Source organism: Dipodomys spectabilis, unplaced genomic scaffold (assembly GCF_019054845.1).
Source record: "Dipodomys spectabilis isolate Male_0828 unplaced genomic scaffold, ASM1905484v1 ptg000026l, whole genome shotgun sequence".
In the NCBI taxonomy this organism is placed as follows: domain Eukaryota; kingdom Metazoa; phylum Chordata; class Mammalia; order Rodentia; family Heteromyidae; genus Dipodomys; species Dipodomys spectabilis.
Window position 1 is genome coordinate 11,535,537 of NW_024870703.1, and position 20,771 is coordinate 11,556,307.

Here is a 20,771-nt window from a genome sequence, read left to right on the forward strand (position 1 = left end):
CATATAGTTTCCAAGGATTATCAGTATGTAAATATAAAATGCTTTGTTTTCATTATTGTTCATTCATTTTTTTCTTTTTAGGTAATATTTATATTTTTCTCATTTTTATTTATTTTGTGTTTTTAATACTGGGAATTAAAACCAAGGCCTCTCATGCATGCAAGCCAGCTATTCTATTTCTTTTTTTTTTTTTTTTAATTTTTTATTTTTTCTCTATTTCTAACTGTGGTGAAAACAGAAGTCAGTTGGGCTGGGAAGGTGGCTCAGTGGTAGAGCACTTGCCTCGCATGCATGAGGCCCTGGGTTCAATTCCTCAGCACCACATAAGCAAACAGAAAAAAGCCAGAAGTGGTGCTGTGGCTCAAGTGGTAGAGCTCTAGCCTTGAGCTGAAGAGCTGAGGGACAGCACCCAGACCCAGAGTTCAGGCCCCACGACCGGACCCCCCCCCCCAAAAAAAAAAGAAGTCAGTTAACTAACTTCTGTCCATCCATCACTCTAACTGTATGTTCCCAGTAGGTATATGATAGCTACTCCTCCTACCCTAGATTGTTATACTTACTAAAATTTTTTAACCATTACTTTATTGAGAGCCTCAAATTTTTAATTCTTTCTGTTTTAATTCCTAGATGTATTGTAGAAACTGAAAATTTAGAAGAAAGAGTAGCAGTAGTGAGTCGAATAATTGAGATTCTCCAAGTCTTTCAAGAGCTGAATAACTTCAACGGTGTCCTTGAAGTTGTGAGTGCTATGAATTCCTCACCTGTTTACAGACTAGACCACACATTTGAGGTAGGTGTATACATGGGTTTTAAAAATGAGTTCCCATTGTATATTACAAATTAGCATCTTAATCGTTGTGACCTTTAATTTTAAAATGACTTATCTGCCTTTTTGGTGCATTTTAGAAGATGGAATTATCTGTATTTTGTTATGAATTGGTTACTCTTTTAAAATTAGATATTCTCGTTAAAATGTATTCATAGGTCCTGGCTTTTTAGAAGAAAAATGCCCAGCACTTAATTAATAATGTTATAAAAATGTTCAGTAAAACGATCACATAATTACGTGTCTCACATACATGTTGGTGGTGGGTTTTTTTTTTAATATTTTTACATTCTTCAAGTCAAACTAATGTTTTATGTTTGGACTTTAATGATTAATCAAGCTTATTTTAGCAAGATCTGTAATTCCTTTGTGAACTTAGGCCTCCGAAAGTTATTTTTTTTCTTCTTATAGCAAATACCAAGTCGGCAAAAGAAAATTTTAGAAGAAGCTCATGAATTGAGTGAAGATCATTATAAGAAATATTTAGCAAAACTCAGGTCTATTAACCCACCATGTGTGCCTTTCTTTGGTAAGTATTTCTTCCTGGAATTTTATTCTGCTTCTGGATAAAAGATGGCACTTTATTTTATTAACTGAGCTTATAGACAGACATATGTAATATACTAGCAGACAATAGTTATTTAATAAATATTTAGTGTCCGAATCCCCTCAGAGATTTTCTCTACTAGGACTTACAAGATCAAGCCTAGTACAAGCCCAAGTTGAGCATCCCAACTTGAAAATCAGTATTTTACAAAATCTGAAGCTTTTTAAAATGCTATTCTGAGTGGAAAATTCCACCTCTCTTAGATTAAGGATTATAGTCAGAGAGCAAGCCCTCCAAATGGAGGATTGGGAGGTCAATGCCAGTCTGGGCTACATATCTCTATGTTTGACTGTTTTAAAACAAACAATCTTTAGGCTACGTGTTTATGATTTATATAATAGATAAGTTTCATTTTTAGACATAGGTCCATGCTCAAGATAGCTCATTATATACAAATATTCCAAATCCAATAAATTAAAAGCACATTTTCCTTCCCTGCTTTTTCTTTTTGGTGGTATTGGGCCAAAAAACTCATGGCCTTGTGTTTGCCAGGGAGGGTCTCTACTAATTGAGCCATACCTCCAGCCTATAACCCTTCTAACCCTAATTATTTCACATAAGGGGTATTCAGCCTGTATATACATAGTACTTTCTTTTTACATTTTTGGTAATGATTAGATATTATAGAATACTTAATTATATTTTTATATTTCTAGAGATATTTTTAGTTTTGATAAACAATAGAAGACAGCTCAATATTTATAGTTAATCATAGTATAAGTAGGGTACCAGTGGCTCACACCTTAACCCTAGCTACTCAGGAGGTGAGATCTGAGGGTCAAGGTTCAAAGCAAGCTTGGGCAAGAACATATGTGAGATTCTTATTGCCAATTAACTACCAGAAAACTGGAAGTGGCACTATGAATCAAGTGGTAGAGTGCTAGCCTTGAGTTGAAGAGTTCAGGGACAGTTCCCAGACCCAGAGTTCAAGCCTCACAACCTACCTCCCCCCCAACACACACACATACACACACACACACACACAAAATCATAGTATAGCTGGGCTCTGGTGGCTTATGCCTGTAATCCTAATCCTAGCTATTCAGCAGGGTGAGTCAATGAGACTCTCATCTCCAATTAACCACCATAAGAGTGGAAGTGGAGCTGTGGTTCAAAGTGGTAGCGCACTGGCCTTAAGAAAAAAGAGCTCAGGGCTGGGAAGGTGGCTCAGTGGTAGAGCGCTTGCCTTGCATGCATGAGGCCCTGGGTTCGATTCCTCAGCACCACATAAGCAAAAAGAAAAAAGCCGGAAGTGGCGCTATGGCTCAAGTGGTAGAGCGCTAGCTTGAGCTGAAGAGCTGAGGGACAGTGCCCAGGCCCAGAGTTCAGGCTCCATGACCGGACCCAAAAAAAAAAGAAAAAGAAAAAAGAGCCCAGAGACAGTACCCAGGCCCTGATTCAAGCCCCACAACCAGCCAAAAAAACAATTATGGTGTATATGCCTTTGGGTTCACACCTTCAGCATATCAGAATTTCATTCTCTTCACCCACTTTTCCTCTCCTTTTTGCATCAGAGAAAGAATGCACTTTTATTCCCTTTCAGTAGATTCCTTTATCTTCCTTGTATTTACTTGTATTTCATTTCTTCACTGTCTCACTCTGGCTTCTTTCTCTGCCTGTGTGTATGCTCAATGAGCTTTTCTCTGAATACTTAACAGAAACTGATCACAATCTTGTACTTAATCTTTTTAGTATTTGGCAGATTTTCTTCTAGTCTTTAACTTGTCTGTTTTTTCTACATGGTTTTAAGTCCTGATATTTTCTTCAATTAACATATTGTATCTTTCTGTATTTTATTGTCTAAGACATAACTAACTACAACCACTTCTGTATTTCTTATTTTTTTAATTTATTTTTACTTATCTTAAATTTTTTCTTGTGTGTGTTAGTCCTGGGACTTGAACTCAGGGCCTGGGCACTCTTCCTAAGCTCTTTTGCTCACTCAAAGCTGGCAATCTTCCACTTGAACCATAGCTCTGCTTCTAGCTTTTTTGGTGGATAATTGGAGGTAAGTCTCATAGATTTTTCCTGCCTGGGCAGGCTTTGAACTTTGATCCTCAGATCAGTAGCTAAGATTATAGGCATGATCCACTGGCACCTGGCTTAAACTCCTATTACTTATTTTCAAGTTGCTTTCTGAAAGGTTTATGTTCACTTACAGGGCCATCAAAAGTATATGCCAAATGTATAGCATCCCATTATTTCCAATTTTAGGTAGTTTTACATTTTTTCTTAGACTAAAAAAAAACACCTAGCCTATTTCCTATTTGTTGTCATTTATAGTCTGTGGGTATTTTTTCATCCATTTGGCTTTGATAATTATATTCCATCCTATCTGTGCTCTTTTTCACATCTGCTGTAGATATTCTTACCATGTCTTTTAGTTTTTATTAGTCGACACATATTAGTTATGAATTCTATAATCTGCCTGTCTTCTCCATTGTTTCTATATTTTGATTACTCTAATAATTTAATACTGAATCATTATCTTCTAGTGTTTTTGATTTAACTTTCATATTATATTCAACTCTTACCAAAATGACATTTCTTTTAGGTGTCATATGAGATACTCAAATTTGTTTTTCCATCTATTTTGTTATTCGTTGAGCAGGTACATTGACAAGTTCTTATTTTCCCCATTTATATATATCACTTCTTCAGTACATTGATTCTATTGTCTCCCCTCACTGATTTCTTATACTAGTGCCACAATTTTAATGCCACTTTATAATTCTGATTTTCAAACAGAATTGTCTACCAGGGAACATTTAACAGGTAATAGCTTTTATTATCCTAACTGGTATGATGCTACAGGTATATAGTGAGTAGAAGACAGTAATGTTGATGACATCCTACAATGTATAGGTCCTCCTAATTCCTCCCCTATTTAAAAAAAATGTCTAGTCCAAAAGGTCAGTAGTGCCAAGGCAGAGAAATATTGCTTTATAGTACTCTCATAATTTGGGGAGACAGGTGAAGAAAATGTCCCCTCCCCACCCATACAGTTCATTTGGTATGAGCACTATGATATTTAGTATTTCTCCTTATAATTTTTCTGGGTACTTTTGGGATGGTATTCATTTAGTCAATCTTAATTTTATTAAGAATTCTTTAATGTCCTTAAATCTCCTAAATATTTAATATTTAGTGTCTCTTTTATCTTGAGTTATATCTCATAGAATTGATCACTGACTTCCCAAAGGTTAAAAAATGGACTAAGTACAGTATTTTGTGCCTATACTCCTAGCTGCTCAGGAGGTAGAGATGGGAAGGATTATAGTTTGAGGTCAGCCTCAGCAAAAACTTCGAGAGGCTCCATCTTAGCCGTGAAAAGCTGAGCCTGTTGATACACACATGTCATCTACACAGGAAGCATAAATAGGAGAATCACCACCCTGGCCAACCCAGCATAATTTGAGACTTTGTTAAAAAAATAATAATAACAAAAAGAGATTACAGTGTGGCTCAAGTGGTAGAGTGTTTGCCTAGCAAAGAGCAAGGACCTGAGTTCAAACCCCAGTACCACTAAAGAAAAAGAAGAAAGAATTGTTAAGAATAAGGATTGTTAGCCTTGAGCAAAAGAGCTCAGCCAGCACCCAGTCCCTGAGTTCAAGCCCCATGGCCAACCAAAAAAAAAAAGAATAAACAGTTTGATTTTTAGGGCTGAAGGGAGGATATAGCTCAGTGGTAGAGTGCTTGCTTGGTATGCCTCAGGCCCTGTGTTTTATACCCAGCAACACACAAACACATACATGCACGCACATGCACACACTCACACTTGCAAATGTAGCTTTAGCAGATAAAGCTATAAATTTGTTATTTGCTTGATTAAATTTTTTTTCTTGCTACAGAATTAATTGATTTCATTATTTAAAAATACTAACAGTTATATCTACAAAAATGTTATTGTTTTGGTTCGGTTTGGTTTGGTTCTAACCTTTGAACTCAGGGCTTGAGCGCTGTCCCTGAGCTTCTTTTGCTCAAGGCTAACACTCTACCACGTGAGCTACACTTCTACTTCCAGCTTTTTGGTGGGTCATTGGAGATAAGCATCTCATAGACTTTGATGTCCAAGTTGGCTTTGAACTCAGATTTCAGCCTCCTGAGTAGCTAGGATTACAGCTGTGAGCCACTGGCACTTGACTTCTGACGTGATTTTGTTTTTCATTATAAAAGTGATATACAGTGGGGTTACAGCTACATAAGTAAAGAGTACTTTTTTTGTATAATGTCATACTTTCCCTTGCTCCATTTTTCCCTCCTACCCACCCAGAAATTGTATAGTTCATTTTCAACACGGTGTCCAGTTAGCACCATTGCTACATTTGTTCACCCTTTGTCCTTCCACTTCCTGTGCCTTTCCTTCTGACTGATTTTTTAATGTATTTTTTAATGTCACTTTTAAGTTGTTTCCTACTGTTTTCCTCTTCCTCCCCTCCCCCTCTCTTTCTCTTTGTCTTTCTTTTTTTTCTGTCTTTGTGCCCAGCCCAGGCTAGCTTCAAAGTTGAGATTCTCCTACCTCAGCCTCTTAGGTGCTAGGATTATAGGCACTTACCACCACAATGAGTTCATTTCTTTTTCTGCTAAAAGTTACATTTAGTAAATTTGACTAAATACCTATTAGTCTTCAGAGTAGTTACTAATGCCCATTCATACAAAAGATCTGAGAAGGGTTCCAGTGGGGAAGGAGTTGCATGTTCATTTCTTCCCATCTGCGAGTAAATATTTCCTAAATACCTACTAAGTACCAGAAGCCATGTCACATGCTTAGAAAAGTGAAAAGCTTACAGTCGCTTCTCAGTATATTCTTCCAATAATCTCTGTTATGCAGAGATGAAGAGAAACCTGAGAGCTGGGCGCTGGTGGCTTACACTTGTAATCCTAGCTACTCAGGAGGCTGAGATCTGAGGATCAGGGTTCAAAGCAAGCCCAGGCAGGAAAGTCTGTGAGACTCTTATCTCCAATAAATCACCAGAAAATGGGAAGTGGCGCTGTGGCTCAAGTGGTAGAGCATTTGCCTTGAGCTGAAGGGCTGAGGAACAGTACCCAGGCCCAGAGTTCAAGCCCCAAGACTGACAACAAAAAAGAAAAGAAAAGAAACCTGAGGATCTTTTGGTGGGATTCACTGTTCAGCCCCTACTACTGGTCTCCCAGACTGGTGGATAATTAGTTCTTATCAGCTGAACTAAAAATACTGTCTCTCAGATCTTTATGAACCAACATAATCCATTTCTATACATGTTACATAAAAAAGAAATTTCAGACCTAAATTGAGAGCATGACTCATTAAAGCATTTTAAGGTGAGCTGTGTGATTTAGTAAGTAAATACAAACATGTGTAGGTAGTGTGATAGTACCCTTAATCCTTTTTGCTCATCTTCCTCGTTATTAATCCTCTGTTCCTCTTAGCTAGTTTTTCTGAAACTGTCCCTGGTTTGTCCTGCTATTCTAGGAAGATGTTTGCTGTTCTCAAGGTAAAGCTTTTCAGTTCCCAGAATTGACCAGGTGGCTTTTTATGGTTCTGACCCAGGAGGCAGAATATGAAATGTTATTGTTGCTTCTAAATTCCATTTTGTCTATATATGGTAGTTTATAAAAACACTTTCCATATTTGTGTCCTTAATTCTAGATACTGTCTTACTGTTTATGCTTAATTCCTCTTCCTCTCACTAGAATTATTCTTTTACTGGTATTGCTACCACTTAGGGAAAACAGGGCAATTTTTTTTCTTCCCATGTTCTACCAGACTTCTGTGGGCAATCTAACATTTCCTCTAAGGAAAAATTTGTGCTTCAAGTTTCTTCTCTGTGCATGACCCATTCACTAAAGCACAAATCCTAAAATCTTCCTCCCTGTTGTCTATACTTTGTGCCCAAACCAATTAAGTTCTTGAGTTCTACCTCAGATACCCACCACTCTATCTCCATTACCACTGGCAGCCTTTGTCATCTCATAGCTAGCCTAGTGACTCTTGCTAGCCTGCTTAACTGCTCTTCTTTGGCTTTCAGTACAGCTGGTGATGCTAGAATGCAAAGATGTTTCTACTCCTCTATTTGTCTACTGGGTCAAAGTAAGCTTCTTTTACAAAAGACATTTCAAGACCCAGTCCAGGTGCTTCTACTCTTCATGGAGGAGCCATCAGTTTGTAACTTATATCGAAAGTTAACATTGGCTGCCGTTAAATATGCACACTTTTAAGGGCACGTCTGGCAGGCTGATCCCCAACTCAGCAATTTGTGCAGAGGAAACTATAACTAGAGGAAAGTAAAAAGGCCTGTGACTTACTAGAATATACAGTGATTGTCCTAAGAATTTACCAATAAAAAATGATCTCAGTCCTGAGAATCAGACAAATAATTAATAAACCAACTGGATGCTTTTAAAGTCCAATAGGCATTGGTATTAATCACATTTTACCATTGATTTGGATTATGTAATGTTTTCAAGGATGTGCCAAAAATTCTATTATTTAGGAGTATGCTCTCCCACAGAAGTATTTAGAACCATTGATCCTCCTGCGGATGTCTGTTCTCATATCCTGCCACTCTATTACTAAACCTCTATAGTCTAGCCCTACCAAACAACATGCTATCTCTAAGTATGCCTTTCAGATTTTATCACAAATTATTGCTACATTTCTGCTTTGCTTGATAGAGAACATTCTATCTTACTCTATACATTAAGTCTGTATTCACTTTTTGAGTGAATAAAAGATCTAAGCATCATCTCATTTGTGTTGCTTTTTCAATCCTCTCAGCTGAAGACAGGATATGGCCCACCTCCTTTGTACTCTCATAGCATCTTATGCATTGCTGCTAATATGGTATCTCCTAATACAGCACTTACCAAATTGTACCATAGTGGCCCATGTTCAAAGCTCTGGACTCCTTGAGGTCAGGGACTGTATTGTGGATTTTTGTTGTTGTTGTTCATCTTTGTATCTGCAGTACCTAATGCAGTACTTGACATACAACAAAAACTCAGTACATTTGTATTAGTGAATGAACTTAGGTTTCCACACCTTGGTTTTCTCCAAAGAAGTAGTCAGTACTTTAGGAGGAAAAAGCAGAGAATGGGAAAAGATAAAATAAAAGTGTTAACAGTTGCAACAATAGCTAATTAATGCTTGTATTTGTTAGTCCCTATTCTAAACCTGTATTAATTCATTTCTCATGGCAACTCTCCTTTTGTTTTGCATATAAATAACTGAGGCACAGAGAAACAAAGCAATTTGCACACATCACACAAGTAGAGTGTATAGTTTGGCTCCAGAATATTTGTGCTAGGAAGGAAAGGAACTAAAGTGCTCCGGTACCAGAGTGCTGGATAAAGAGCTAAAATGCCTGATATTTTGTTCATTCTTCTCCTCTTCTAGTGCCCTACTTATAGTAATGGAGGAACAGGAATTCAATTATCAGGTTGCCACTAAATCTAGAAGTATTGAGACCAGAATATACATAAAATATTTATAGTCCTGTGTTAGATAGGTTTGCAAATCTTCTCTCACTTCCACGAGTAAGCATATACAAATGGAACTACTTCTGAATTGCAAATCTTAATAACCTCTTGAGATTAAGAATTGAATAAGAAAAAAATGAATTTAACTGATTTTTTTTTTGCCAAAAATATGCATCATCAGTGCAAACCTGTGATTTAAATCAAGTAACAGTGATTTGGAGAGTGTAGAAAATTGATCTCTCTACCTGAAAAATCTACTACTTTCTTAAACTTAGGTTCCCTTTTCCTAATTATTTGTAAGATTTAAGTCTTTCATAGAAGAATTTGATACTTAAAAGTCTTTATCTTAATATTTCCTGAGCTTATTTTTCATAGCATGAGAGCTGAGATTTCATTCTTTGGTTATGATGACTGGCTAGTTTATAGACTCACATTCAGTGAGAAAGAAAGAAAACTTGCTTTTCCCTCCTTACCCTTTGAATAATTTCATTATATGTCTTTTAGGAATTTATCTCACTAATATCTTGAAAACAGAAGAAGGCAACCCTGAGGTCCTAAAAAGACATGGAAAAGAGCTCATAAACTTTAGCAAAAGGAGGAAAGTAGCAGAAATAACAGGAGAAATCCAGCAGTACCAAAACCAGCCTTACTGTTTACGAGTAGAATCAGATATCAAAGTAAGTGGAATTTTGTGAGGGTTCATATTTTTGATTAAGTTAGTGAAATGCCTTATAAAGGCAAGTTGATTTTATAGAGGAGAAAAATAAAATTAAAAATAAATAATTCCTGCTGGGTGCTAAGGCTCATACCTGTAATCCTACCTACTCAGGGGGCTGAGATCTTAGGACTGTGTTTCAAAGCCAGCCTAGGCAAGAAAGTTCCAAATAACTACCAAAAAAGACAGAAGTGTCTGGTGCTGTGGCTCAAGTGGTAGAGTGCTAGCTTTGAGCAAAAAGCTCAGGGACAGTGCCCAGGCCCAAAGTTCAAGCCACAGGACCAGCACAATAAAGAAATAAATCCTATTTTTATGTTAAATGTTTTCCTAAATTATTTTTATGAGTTCCAAATATTAAAAATATTTTACATTAATAATTCTTTGTATTTATTCTAGAGGTTCTTTGAAAACTTGAATCCAATGGGAAGTAGCATGGAGAAAGAATTTACAGATTATCTTTTTAACAAATCCCTAGAAATAGAACCACGGAATCCTAAACCTCTCCCAAGATTCGTAAGCACTCATATATTTACATTTATATTTATATGCTTCCTGCAGTTGTCATCCATGTCTGGTGATGCCATCTTTACCTTATCTGTAATGTAGATTAATGTAGATTATTTTTCTATGAAGGCATAGTAATAAAAAGTGTTTAACAATATACCCAGGAATATCCTGCTTGGTTCAAATAAATGAGCATTAATATTAATTTGAATTAATTCTGACATGATATGATGAAGTTGAACCAATATGTAAGTTTTTGATTTTTTAAAAATAATTTTTGACTTTATCAAAAATGTTACTTAAGCCGGGCACTGGTAGTTCACGCCTGTAATCCTAGCTCCTCAGAAGGCAGAGATCTGAAGATTATGGTTAAAAATCAGCCTGGGGAAGGAAATTCCATGAGACTTTTTCTCCAATTAGCTATTAAAAGCTGGGGGCTGAGATGTAGCTCAGTGGCAAAGTGCTTGCCTAGCAAGTGCAATGTCCTGGGTTCGATCCCCAATACCAAAAAAGAAAAGCCAAAAAAATGATAATACAGTTAAAAGCTAGAAGTGGAGCTGTGGTTCAAGTGGTAGAGTGCTAGCCTTGAGCACAATAGCTCAGGGACAGCACCCAAGCCCTGAATTCAAGCTCTAGGACTGGCATTTAAAAAAAAGAATAAGTTATTTTGAATTATTCAGAAGGGAGAAAATATAATGAATTTATATTAAATCACATAAATATATTTACTTGGGACTTTTTAAAATTACTGATTTATTGTAGCTTGGAACCATGAATCATGAGCCCTAGAAATACCAGGTTTAGCTAATATACTATCAATAGTTTTGTAGTTTTGTTATATTTGTTAGTGCCTGGCCAGATTTATGTTTAGTATCTTCACCTCACTAATTTGAGAATGTTCTCTTATTCAGAAGAAAATAAAGAATTATGAGATAAACATGAATAACTCTTTAAGTCATCAAAATAACTTGTCTATGAATTAGATTGTATGCAGTTGTCTCAGACAAATTTTTCAAGCCTTATAACAATTTTTAATACATGAATTAAAAACAACAAATTGGAGATACAAATCTAGTCTGCTCTAGAGAGCTCAGCACACTAATTGACAAGTGATCTCTCTTAAAGGAGAATGCCACAAAATTAACATACAGATGAAAACCGAGATGATTTAATGCACTTGTAAATAGTTCACATGGTCCTAACAGGAACACTATATTTATGGCATGGTAAGGTATGGTCATTCATGATGATGATCTAAGCTTTCCCAACAGCATTAAATTTGTTCAAAACACCCTGTTTAGAAGTCAGGGTCTAATACAATGTGTATATTAAGCATTTCTTTTTATTTCTGTGTACAATTATTTGTATAATTATTTCTAAAATTATTCTGAATTTTAAAAATGTCTACCCTTCCAAATAGTAAAATAAATTTCTGGTATTTCTAGGACTAAAACCTACTTTACTTAAAAAGATTTTCTAACAATTTAGATAGCCAAATCTTCAGCAAAGTAGAATGTAATGCTTTTACCTGAGCAGTTTAATCTGAACCATTATGTGACTGCCTTATTGATGATACATAGTTTATTATTAGTTGAATTTTATGAGTCATATTTACCTTCCTTTCTAACATGGTGTTTTAAATATTGTGTTTCTTTTAATTATGTTTACAGCCAAAAAAGTATAGCTATCCACTAAAATCTCCTGGTGTTCGTCCATCAAACCCAAGACCAGGTACAATGAGGCATCCCACACCTCTGCAACAAGAACCAAGGAAGATTAGTTACAGTAGGATTCCTGAAAGTGAAACAGAAAGTACAGCATCTGCACCAAATTCTCCAAGAACACCGCTCACACCTCCTCCTGCTTCTGGTGCTTCCAGTACCACAGATGTTTGCAGCGTGTTTGATTCTGATCATTCAAGCCCTTTTCACTCAAGTAAGTGCTAAAATTTTAAGTGCTTTAGATCAATTGTTAGTATTACATGTACAAGAGGAGAAAAATAATCTCTCTAATTGTGTGTGTGTGTGCATGTGCATGCGTGCTTATATATAAGTCAGATCCCATTCCAGGAAACATCATGATAAAAATAAACTCAAAATTCCAGCAACTTGTAATTTTTAAAAATTGGTTGGAATAACTCTCATTAAGTTCATTATCGGTGACTATAAAGGCCTAGTGGTAAAAATTGGCAATTGAATTTCATTTGAACATCTGTATGCATCTCTCATAACAAATACCATTCTTAAAAACCTTCAATACACAGTACTTTCTCTTTAATGAATGTACTTAAACCTATTCAGGATACACTATCCCCTACTTAACAAATTCTTAAATAGCTTCTAATTTTCAGTTTATGAAATTCAAAATGGGGCTGGGAAGGTGGCTCAGTGGTAGAGCGCTTGCCTTGCATGCTTGAGGCCCTGGGTTCCATTTCTCAGCACCACATAAGCAAAAAGAAAAAAGCTGGAAGTGGCGCTGTGGCTCAAGTGGTAGAGCGCTAACCTTGAGCTGAAGAGCTGAGGGACAGCACCCAGCCCCAGAGTTCAGGCCCCACGACCGGACCCAAAAAAAAATAAATAAATATCTGAAATTCAAAATCTTAGTTAACCCTTCCTCAGCCTACTCCTGGGCTCTGATGATATGGTAGTGCCTACTGCTATTATGCTTTTCAGCACAGCCATACATCTCTCAGTTCAGGCTGGTTTTGAACTGCAATCCTCCAGACCTCAACCTCCTGAGTAGCTAGGATTATAAGCATAAGACAATGCCCAGGTTTGGTTAGAATTCAAAATATTCTAATTGAGCTTTCAGAGTGCTATGATTACAGGCATGTATCACCATATTCAGCTTATCTAAATATTTTACAATCTTTTGCTGTCATTCTAAATCTTTAATGTCCAGTGTGAATTTCATATTTAATAGTACATCTCATTTCTTACAAGCACAGTCAGATTTCAGTAATGACATGTGACTTCTGAAGTATACAGCTCAGGGGTAGCCTTTTAAAGAGCCACCTCTTAAATCTACATTGCCATTAATTTTCTCATCTGTCATGTGTTTTAAAGCTCTTCCAAGAGCACATCTTTTTCAGTTGTTCATTATGTAAATTGTTTTATTTGTTCAAAATATAAATCTAGTTACCGGTAATATTCTTGTAACTCTTCCACATACTCTCCACATACCTCAATGTACTGACCAAACTCCACCCTAGGAATGATGTAATACCAGTACCAGAGGCAGTATGACATAATCATGGCAGAGGGTGAGAAGCACTAAGCTTTGAATTAGGATTTTGGTTTGTCATCCCAGTCTGTTATAGTAATTAAGGATTCTGATTCCATATAGTTCTTTTTTGTGCCTTCTAGACTCTTAAGATTTCTTTCAACTAAGAATCTAAGTAAAAATCTACTATAAATAATTCTTTGGAAGTGTATTATTTTGAGATTTGGTCCAAAATCCTATTTATCCTGTAGTTTACATAAAGTTACAGTTACCCAACAATCTATCTAATCTTTGCACTATCTAAAGTGCATTTATTTGAGAATTATTTTGCTTTGTTTGATGACTGAAGATCATAGTCATGTTATACACATATGCTGTTAGATACATATTTTAATAAGTTCAAATAGAAAGGTAAAAAAAAATCCCATTTTCTCCACCTCAATTAAATAATAAAACACAATTGGATTTTTTTAATATTCCTGGTCTAAAAATAACTATCTGTTGGACCTATTTAGTTATAGTGTTATATACTGTTACATACTGTTTCCTACAGCTAAAGAACATATTACATGGTTCCAAAATAGGCTTTTATGTGGCTTCCCTAAGTTATCTATCAGTCCTACTTTAAGCCACTAAAAATGGAAGAGATGGAAAAATAGGGCATAAGCACATGATGTTTCTCTGCTAGTGTTAAATCTTCAAGTATGAGTCAAATGGAAGAACTGGTTTTGTAATGAGGGCTCTGGACCGGTGCTTTGTTAAATGTAGCAGTGGAACAGCACTAACTCAAACACATGGACAAGTAGAAAAATGTTCTAGGAGTTAAGCTTTGTAACCTTAGGCTTAATTATTTTTTCAGTTTCTCTCTCTCTTTTTAATAACAAACTTCTGTTGCTACTATTCTGAAAAGAACTAATTTTGAAATTAAATAATCTAGCATATTAGAAAACCATCCACATGTTTGGTTAATCTTACTTTTAATTTGCCAATAGTCTGTATGTGTGTTAAAAGTATTCACCTCCCTTTGATTCCACTCTACTTAACAGATCTCTTACTGCTATGAGATGGCCAGAGCTTCCTACTTTCACTGCACTGTGCTGCCACCAGACTAAGTACCTTCTTTCTGTTTCTCTGGCAGAAAAGAGCTGCCTTACACTATACTCTTCTGTCACTTGAACACACTGTACTCAGTACAAACTAGCAGGAAAAGGGCTGGGAAAGTGGCTAAGTGGTAGAGTGCTTGCCTTGCATGCATGAGGCCCTGGGTTCGATTCCTCAGCACCACATAAGCAGAAAAAGCTGGAAGTGGCGCTGTGGCTCCAAGTGGTAGAGCGCTAGCCTTGAGCTGAAGAGCTGAGGAACAGTGCCCAGGCCCAGAGTTCAGGCCCCACAACCGGTAACAAACAAACAAACAAACCAGCAGGAAATTCCACTTCTAAAACAAATGGTTTTTTAAAATAAGTTAAAATGCTACCTTGTGTGTGTGTGTTTGTATACATGTGTGTACACTTGCTGGTCCTGAGCTTTGAAGCTTGAACTCAGGGCCTGGACATTGTCACTGAGCTTCTTTTTTTTTGGGGGTGGGGGGGCGGTCCAGTCATGGGGCCTGAACTCTGGGCCTGGGCGCTGTCCTTCAGCTCTTTAGCTCAAGGCTAGTGCTCTACCACTTGGTTTTTTTCTTATGTGGTGCTGAGGAATTGAACCCAGGGCCTCATGCATGCATTCAAGGCAAACACTCTACCACTGAGCCACCTTCCCAGCCCCTCACTGAGCTTCTTTGCTCAAGGCTAGCACTCTACTACTACTTGAGCCACAGCTCCACTTCTGACCTTTTTTGGTAGTTAGAGATAAGACTGTAACAGACTTTCATGCACAGGCTGGCTTTGAACCATAATCCTCAGATCTCAGCCTCCTGAGTAAGATCACAGGCCACCAGTACCTGGTTAATGTACCTTTTTTTCATTCTGCTTTTCTTCCAGCCAGTGTCTTGAATGTCTTATTCGTTGCTAAGTTTTACTTACACATCTTTGGGAAAGCTTAGTTCTACTAAGAGATACAAAATGATGATGGAAGGGAAAATGAGGATTGATAAAAATCCAAGGACATGAGGGTTGATAAGAATCCAAGGAACACACACACACACACATACACACACACTGAAACCCTCCAGAAATCCAAGGACATGAGGGTTGATAAGAATCCAAGGAACACACACACACACACTGAAAAAAATGAGGGTTGATAAAAATCCAAGGACATGAGGGTTGATAAGAATCCAAGGAACACACACACACACACACACACACACACACACACACACACACACACACACACACACACACACACACACACACACACACACACACACACACACACACACACACACACACACTGAAACCCTCCAAAAATCCAAGGACATGAGGGTTGATAAGAATCCAAGGAACACACACACACACACACACACACTGAAACCCTCCAAAAATCCAAGGACATGAGGGTTGATAAGAATCCAAGGAACACACACACAAACACACACACACACACACACACACACACACTCTGAAACCCTCCAAAAATCCAAGGACATGAGGGTTGATAAGAATCCAAGGAACACACACACACACACACACACACACACACACACACACACACACACACACACACACACTGAAACCCTCCAAAAATCCAAGGACATGAGGGTTGTAAGAATCCAAGGAACACACACACACACACACACACACACACACACACACACACACACACACACTGAAAAAATGAGGGTTGATAAAAATCCAAGGACATGAGGGTTGATAAGAATCCAAGGAACACACACACACACACACATACACACACACACACACACACACTCTGAAACCCTCCAAAAATCCAAGGACATGAGGGTTGATAAGAATCCAAGGAACACACACACACACACACACACAGAAACCCTCCAAACAAGGACGAGGAAGAGAAATGAAAATATTGTGGAGAAGGTGTGTTGTGTTCATCTAGAGAAATACCATTGAAACCTCATTAAAAATGCCTGCTAATTTGAAAATAAAATAATAAACAAGAAAGACAATGTAAACATCAAGAAAATGACAGTTAAATACCCAGTGAGTGATGCAAACATAAATACTATGGATATCTACAGAAAGGTGACCTTATAGTGGGCAGGAATGGTCATTGAAAGCTTTGTGGAAAAGACAGGAAGAAAACTTTTACCTACTTAGTGCCACCCGATATACAATTATAGCCCTACTCTACAGTTTGGCATCACCAGTTTTTCCTTAGAAGAGATTTTGATAGTGGATGGATGAGAAAGGAAAGAACAGGTGTTTCTAGCTTTCTTTCTGCTTCTACAGCAGAAAAGAGAGAACGATACACGGACCTTATTACCTTCCTATTTCAAAAGTGCCCCCGCCAGGCACTGGTTGCTCACTCCTGTATTCCTAGCTTGTCAAGAGGCTTGAGATCTTAGGATCACAGTTCAAAGCCAGCCTGGGCAGAAGAGTCTCTGAGCTTCTTCTATCCAATAAACTACAAAAATAGCCTGAAGGGGAGCTGTGGCTCAAGTGGTAGCCTTGAGCAAAAGAAGCTCCCAGACCCTGAATTCAAGCTCCAGGACTTCAGACAAACAAACAAAAAACCTCTTCAGGGTTGCCTATTGTGCTGCCAAAATTAAGAACCGTCGTCTGTTACCCAGGATTGGTCCTTAAAAATTTAATCTGTTTTGAAATTGGATTTAACTTGTAAGTTATTTATCATAAATTTGTTCATATTATAGCAGATAACCAGATATTTATTGATTAGAAAATGTAAAACTGTGAAAGAATTTTGATAGTATTTTCCTGGCCAAGCAATTAAAGTAAGAAATTAGAGAAGTTCTTAGATTTACCAAAGCATGACTGTAAGCCTGTGCTATATATAACTATGAAAGTTGACTTTTATGTGTGTGTCCACAAGTGTGTATGCATAGTCATAATCCTGCCAAAACTTGCAGTTCGTAGTAGTTAGGAGCTTTCTGTTTGCTTTATTCCTATATTAAATATATTACCACATTCTGGAAGCCTAGCTTCAAAAGGTGTATTTATTTCCTTTTGAAGAAAACTGAGAAATGTATAAGGTAAATACTATAATATCATTATTACCTGTAATATTATTAGTGCCCAGTTGTGAAGAAAATTGTTGATACAGCAACAGTTTCAAGTAATTTTAGGGTATAAAAATGAATTTTAATCATCTGAGAGATAACATATTAGAATGAGCTGGACTGCAACAGTAGTCAGGTTCCAAATAAATATCTGTACATATGGAAAGAAAATAATGTCATAGATTATTTGGATTTGGAATTGCCAAGGAAGTATGACCACTATGTCTTTGAAAGCAATCAAGTTAACAAGAATTAATCAAGTTAACTAAACCTGCAGTGTAAAGTTATCGTCATTCTGACTGTATACGCTTGAATAAAAAATGTTCCAAATTGTTTGAATTAAAAATTCAGCTTAATCTATAGTGTTATAGAAACATACTTTAGCTTTTTGGTCTTAGTTCCATGTGTTAGTGACATGAGGCATTGGAATCCAAATATGTTACACATCAGTATAGGTCATCTGGCCTCTGTCTTGGTTTTCCTACTTGATATTCTTGGGGCTTTGGTTTATTTTCAGGTTTTTTTTCCCTTGAAAAATATACTGTTGGAATTAGGCAATTTAAATTTATCAGACATTTATAAAGTGTGTAAGCATCAAGTGTTGATTCAGAGAAAACTTACTTTGTAGCTTTTTTAATATCCAAAGTTCCTGGTGTTTTAGTGAAATGTATGCTGCCCAAAGACATTTTCAAAGATATATAATACTGTTTCATGCTCTTTTTAGTCATTAGGAAATGACATGAATTCAGCTAAATTTTTCACTTGAATTGAGTGAATACCTTTTAAAGTCTTCCAATAGCATAGCATAGTTCAATTTTCTATTTTCACTTAATTATCAAGACATCAAGTAGTAACTCTAAAAGGAATCTTCAAATTTCTCAGTTTGTTAACTTGACTTTATTGTTTTTTCTCAAAAGTAGATAGTAATGAACTTTTCTAGAAATCATTACAGCACTCTTTAAAATTAGAATGACAAGAATAACATTTTTGAGATAAGTTTTACAGATGAGTTGAATGTGTTGATGGAAGAAAAAAAAATCTATTTTTTCTTGTTTCCTTTCACAGGCAGCGATACCGTCTTTATCCCGGTTACACTGCCCCATGGCCCAAGTTAGTATATTTGGTTTCAGACTCCTAATTCTTGCTTCAGCTTTAAAAATCAAACCAATTGTCAACTTTCCTGCTAAAATTCTCCTTGGGTCTGGCAGCATTTAGCACCTGCTTGCACCATGTTAAAAGTGAGGTCTTCACTTGTGCTATCCTTTGATCAGAAATGATTTGCTTAAAGTTATTCTTTTCATGCTTTTTATAAAACCTTTTTCTCTTTTAAAAGAACATATGAAATGAGTGGCTTCCACACTTAACCTTGTCTCTTTTCTAAGCATAGAATCGAAATACATTTTTATGTTCAACTTGAAAAAGCAAGAGCATGCATGCGCATATGGGAATGCTGGCGGCTGCATGCGTGCTCAGATCACAGGATGCACAGAGCCCAGCCACAGCGCCACGATGCACAGCTTCTGGGCAGTAACTGCTTTAGGCTTTAGAAGGGTTGTCTTACAGTTGTAACTATTTAACTTACAAGACCTAAACAATCATCATAGATAAAGAAAATGGCATTGTAGCTATTTTACTCTTTTTAAAGTCAACTAACAATTTACTGAATCCATTATTTTAAGCTTATAGATTAGTAGTATTGCTGTCCTTTCAGATAAATAATTTCAAAATGTGTACAATAAAAATGTTACTTATAATCTAAATTAAAGCTAATTAAGCTTTTATTAAAAGTAAGTGATCAGAGCTGGGGGCAGAGCTCAAGAGGTAAAGTGTCTGACACCTAGCTTGCCAGAATCCCTGAGTTCAATCCCTCATGGTGTAATCAGCCATTCAATGAAATAGATGACCAAAATGTTGATCATTTGAATAATATCAGTATATAAAGTACTCTTAAAGCCTAATGTTTAAAGACATAAAATGAACCTATCACAATTTTGAATGCTTAAGTATGTTTTCTAACTCTTTTTTTTTTTTTTTTTTTTTTTGGTCGTGGGACTTAAACTTGGGGCCTGAGCACTGTCCCTCAGCTCTTCAGCTCAAGGCTAGCTCTCTACCTCTTGAGCTACAGTGCCACCTCCGGTTTTCTGGTGGTTTATTGGAGATAGAGTTTCATGGACTTTCCGGCTGGCCTGGCTTTGAACCATGATCCTCAGATCTCAGCCTCCTGAGTAGCTAGGATTACAGGCATGAGCCAACGGTGCCCAGCTTGTTTTTATAACTTTTTAATGTTTATAAACTAGCTAACACTTATAAAAGTGTTGTCTTTCAAAATGTAATTATTTATATGCCTATTTTATGCCATGTCACCATAAAGAAAGAATCTGCTTAGAAGTTTTACTTATCTTTTTGTGCCAGTTTACCAACTTATTCCTAAATCAGGTTCACTAGATTTTAAGAGTAATTTCTGTTTTTATTGTCAGGACTCCCCACTCATCTTAAATTGGCTCCATCACCAATTGAAGCTTACGTGCCTGTACCCAAGGCCCTCCCTCCCCAGCACCAGATTCTCTCCCCTCCATCCTTCAGCAGAATTGCTAGACAGCAAGACTACCCTTTAAGATAGAAGTTGCTCCAAGGATTCTCTAGTAAGAGCAAAGGAAGTGTATACTGATAAAGGCAGAGAAAAAAAAATGAGCTCATCATTAAGGTTGACAAAAATTATCATTCCGAAGATTTTTCAAATTCCAATTCCAATGGATATCTAAGAATTATACCCAATTAAAAATTCCAGTAATAGGCTAACAGTGGGCATGTTATTTTGTTCCAGAAGCAAAATAACAGTGCCTTAGGCAGTACTTTTTAAAGGGATTTCTGCATGTTTTATAGCAATTTGCTTTAATGAAATACTACTGGGTATTAGTTTACTAAAATGCTTTTGGTACCTCTAGACATTTCTTTTAATAAGTATATTTCCAGCTAAGCCTTCTCAAGATTAATGAGTAAAATAAAATTCTTATCAAGTTAAAAAAATTTAACCTCCCACAGGATCTGCTTCAGTATCCTCTATCAGTTTAACCAAGGGCACTGAGGAAGTGCCTGTCCCCCCGCCTGTTCCTCCCCGAAGACGACCAGAATCTGCCCCAGCGGAATCTTCGCCATCTAAGGTAAAGTAGAAAAGCTTGTTATCTGGAAATTGGAATCATTACTTACATTATAGTCAGTTGTGTACATCTATTCTATTTCTCACTGAGACAAGGTAACATTTCAGAGGAAAGTCTGAAGCTTTGTG

The 20,771-nt window shown here is 36.7% G+C and overlaps 1 protein-coding gene across 2 annotated transcripts in view; it reads left to right on the plus strand.

Annotated features, from left to right (window-relative positions):
* Positions 1-20,771, plus strand: part of Sos1 (SOS Ras/Rac guanine nucleotide exchange factor 1) — a 108,816-nt gene that overhangs the window by 82,405 nt on the left and 5,640 nt on the right. The window contains exons 16-22 of one of the 2 annotated variants that reach the window (XM_042675413.1): positions 628-790; positions 1,238-1,355; positions 9,396-9,568; positions 10,003-10,119; positions 11,781-12,045; positions 18,551-18,595; positions 20,528-20,646. In XM_042675413.1, the coding sequence (XP_042531347.1) occupies positions 628-790; positions 1,238-1,355; positions 9,396-9,568; positions 10,003-10,119; positions 11,781-12,045; positions 18,551-18,595; positions 20,528-20,646 (1,000 nt within the window). The remainder of the gene's footprint in view (positions 1-627; positions 791-1,237; positions 1,356-9,395; positions 9,569-10,002; positions 10,120-11,780; positions 12,046-18,550; positions 18,596-20,527; positions 20,647-20,771) is intronic. The other variant, XM_042675414.1, reaches the window with a different exon arrangement.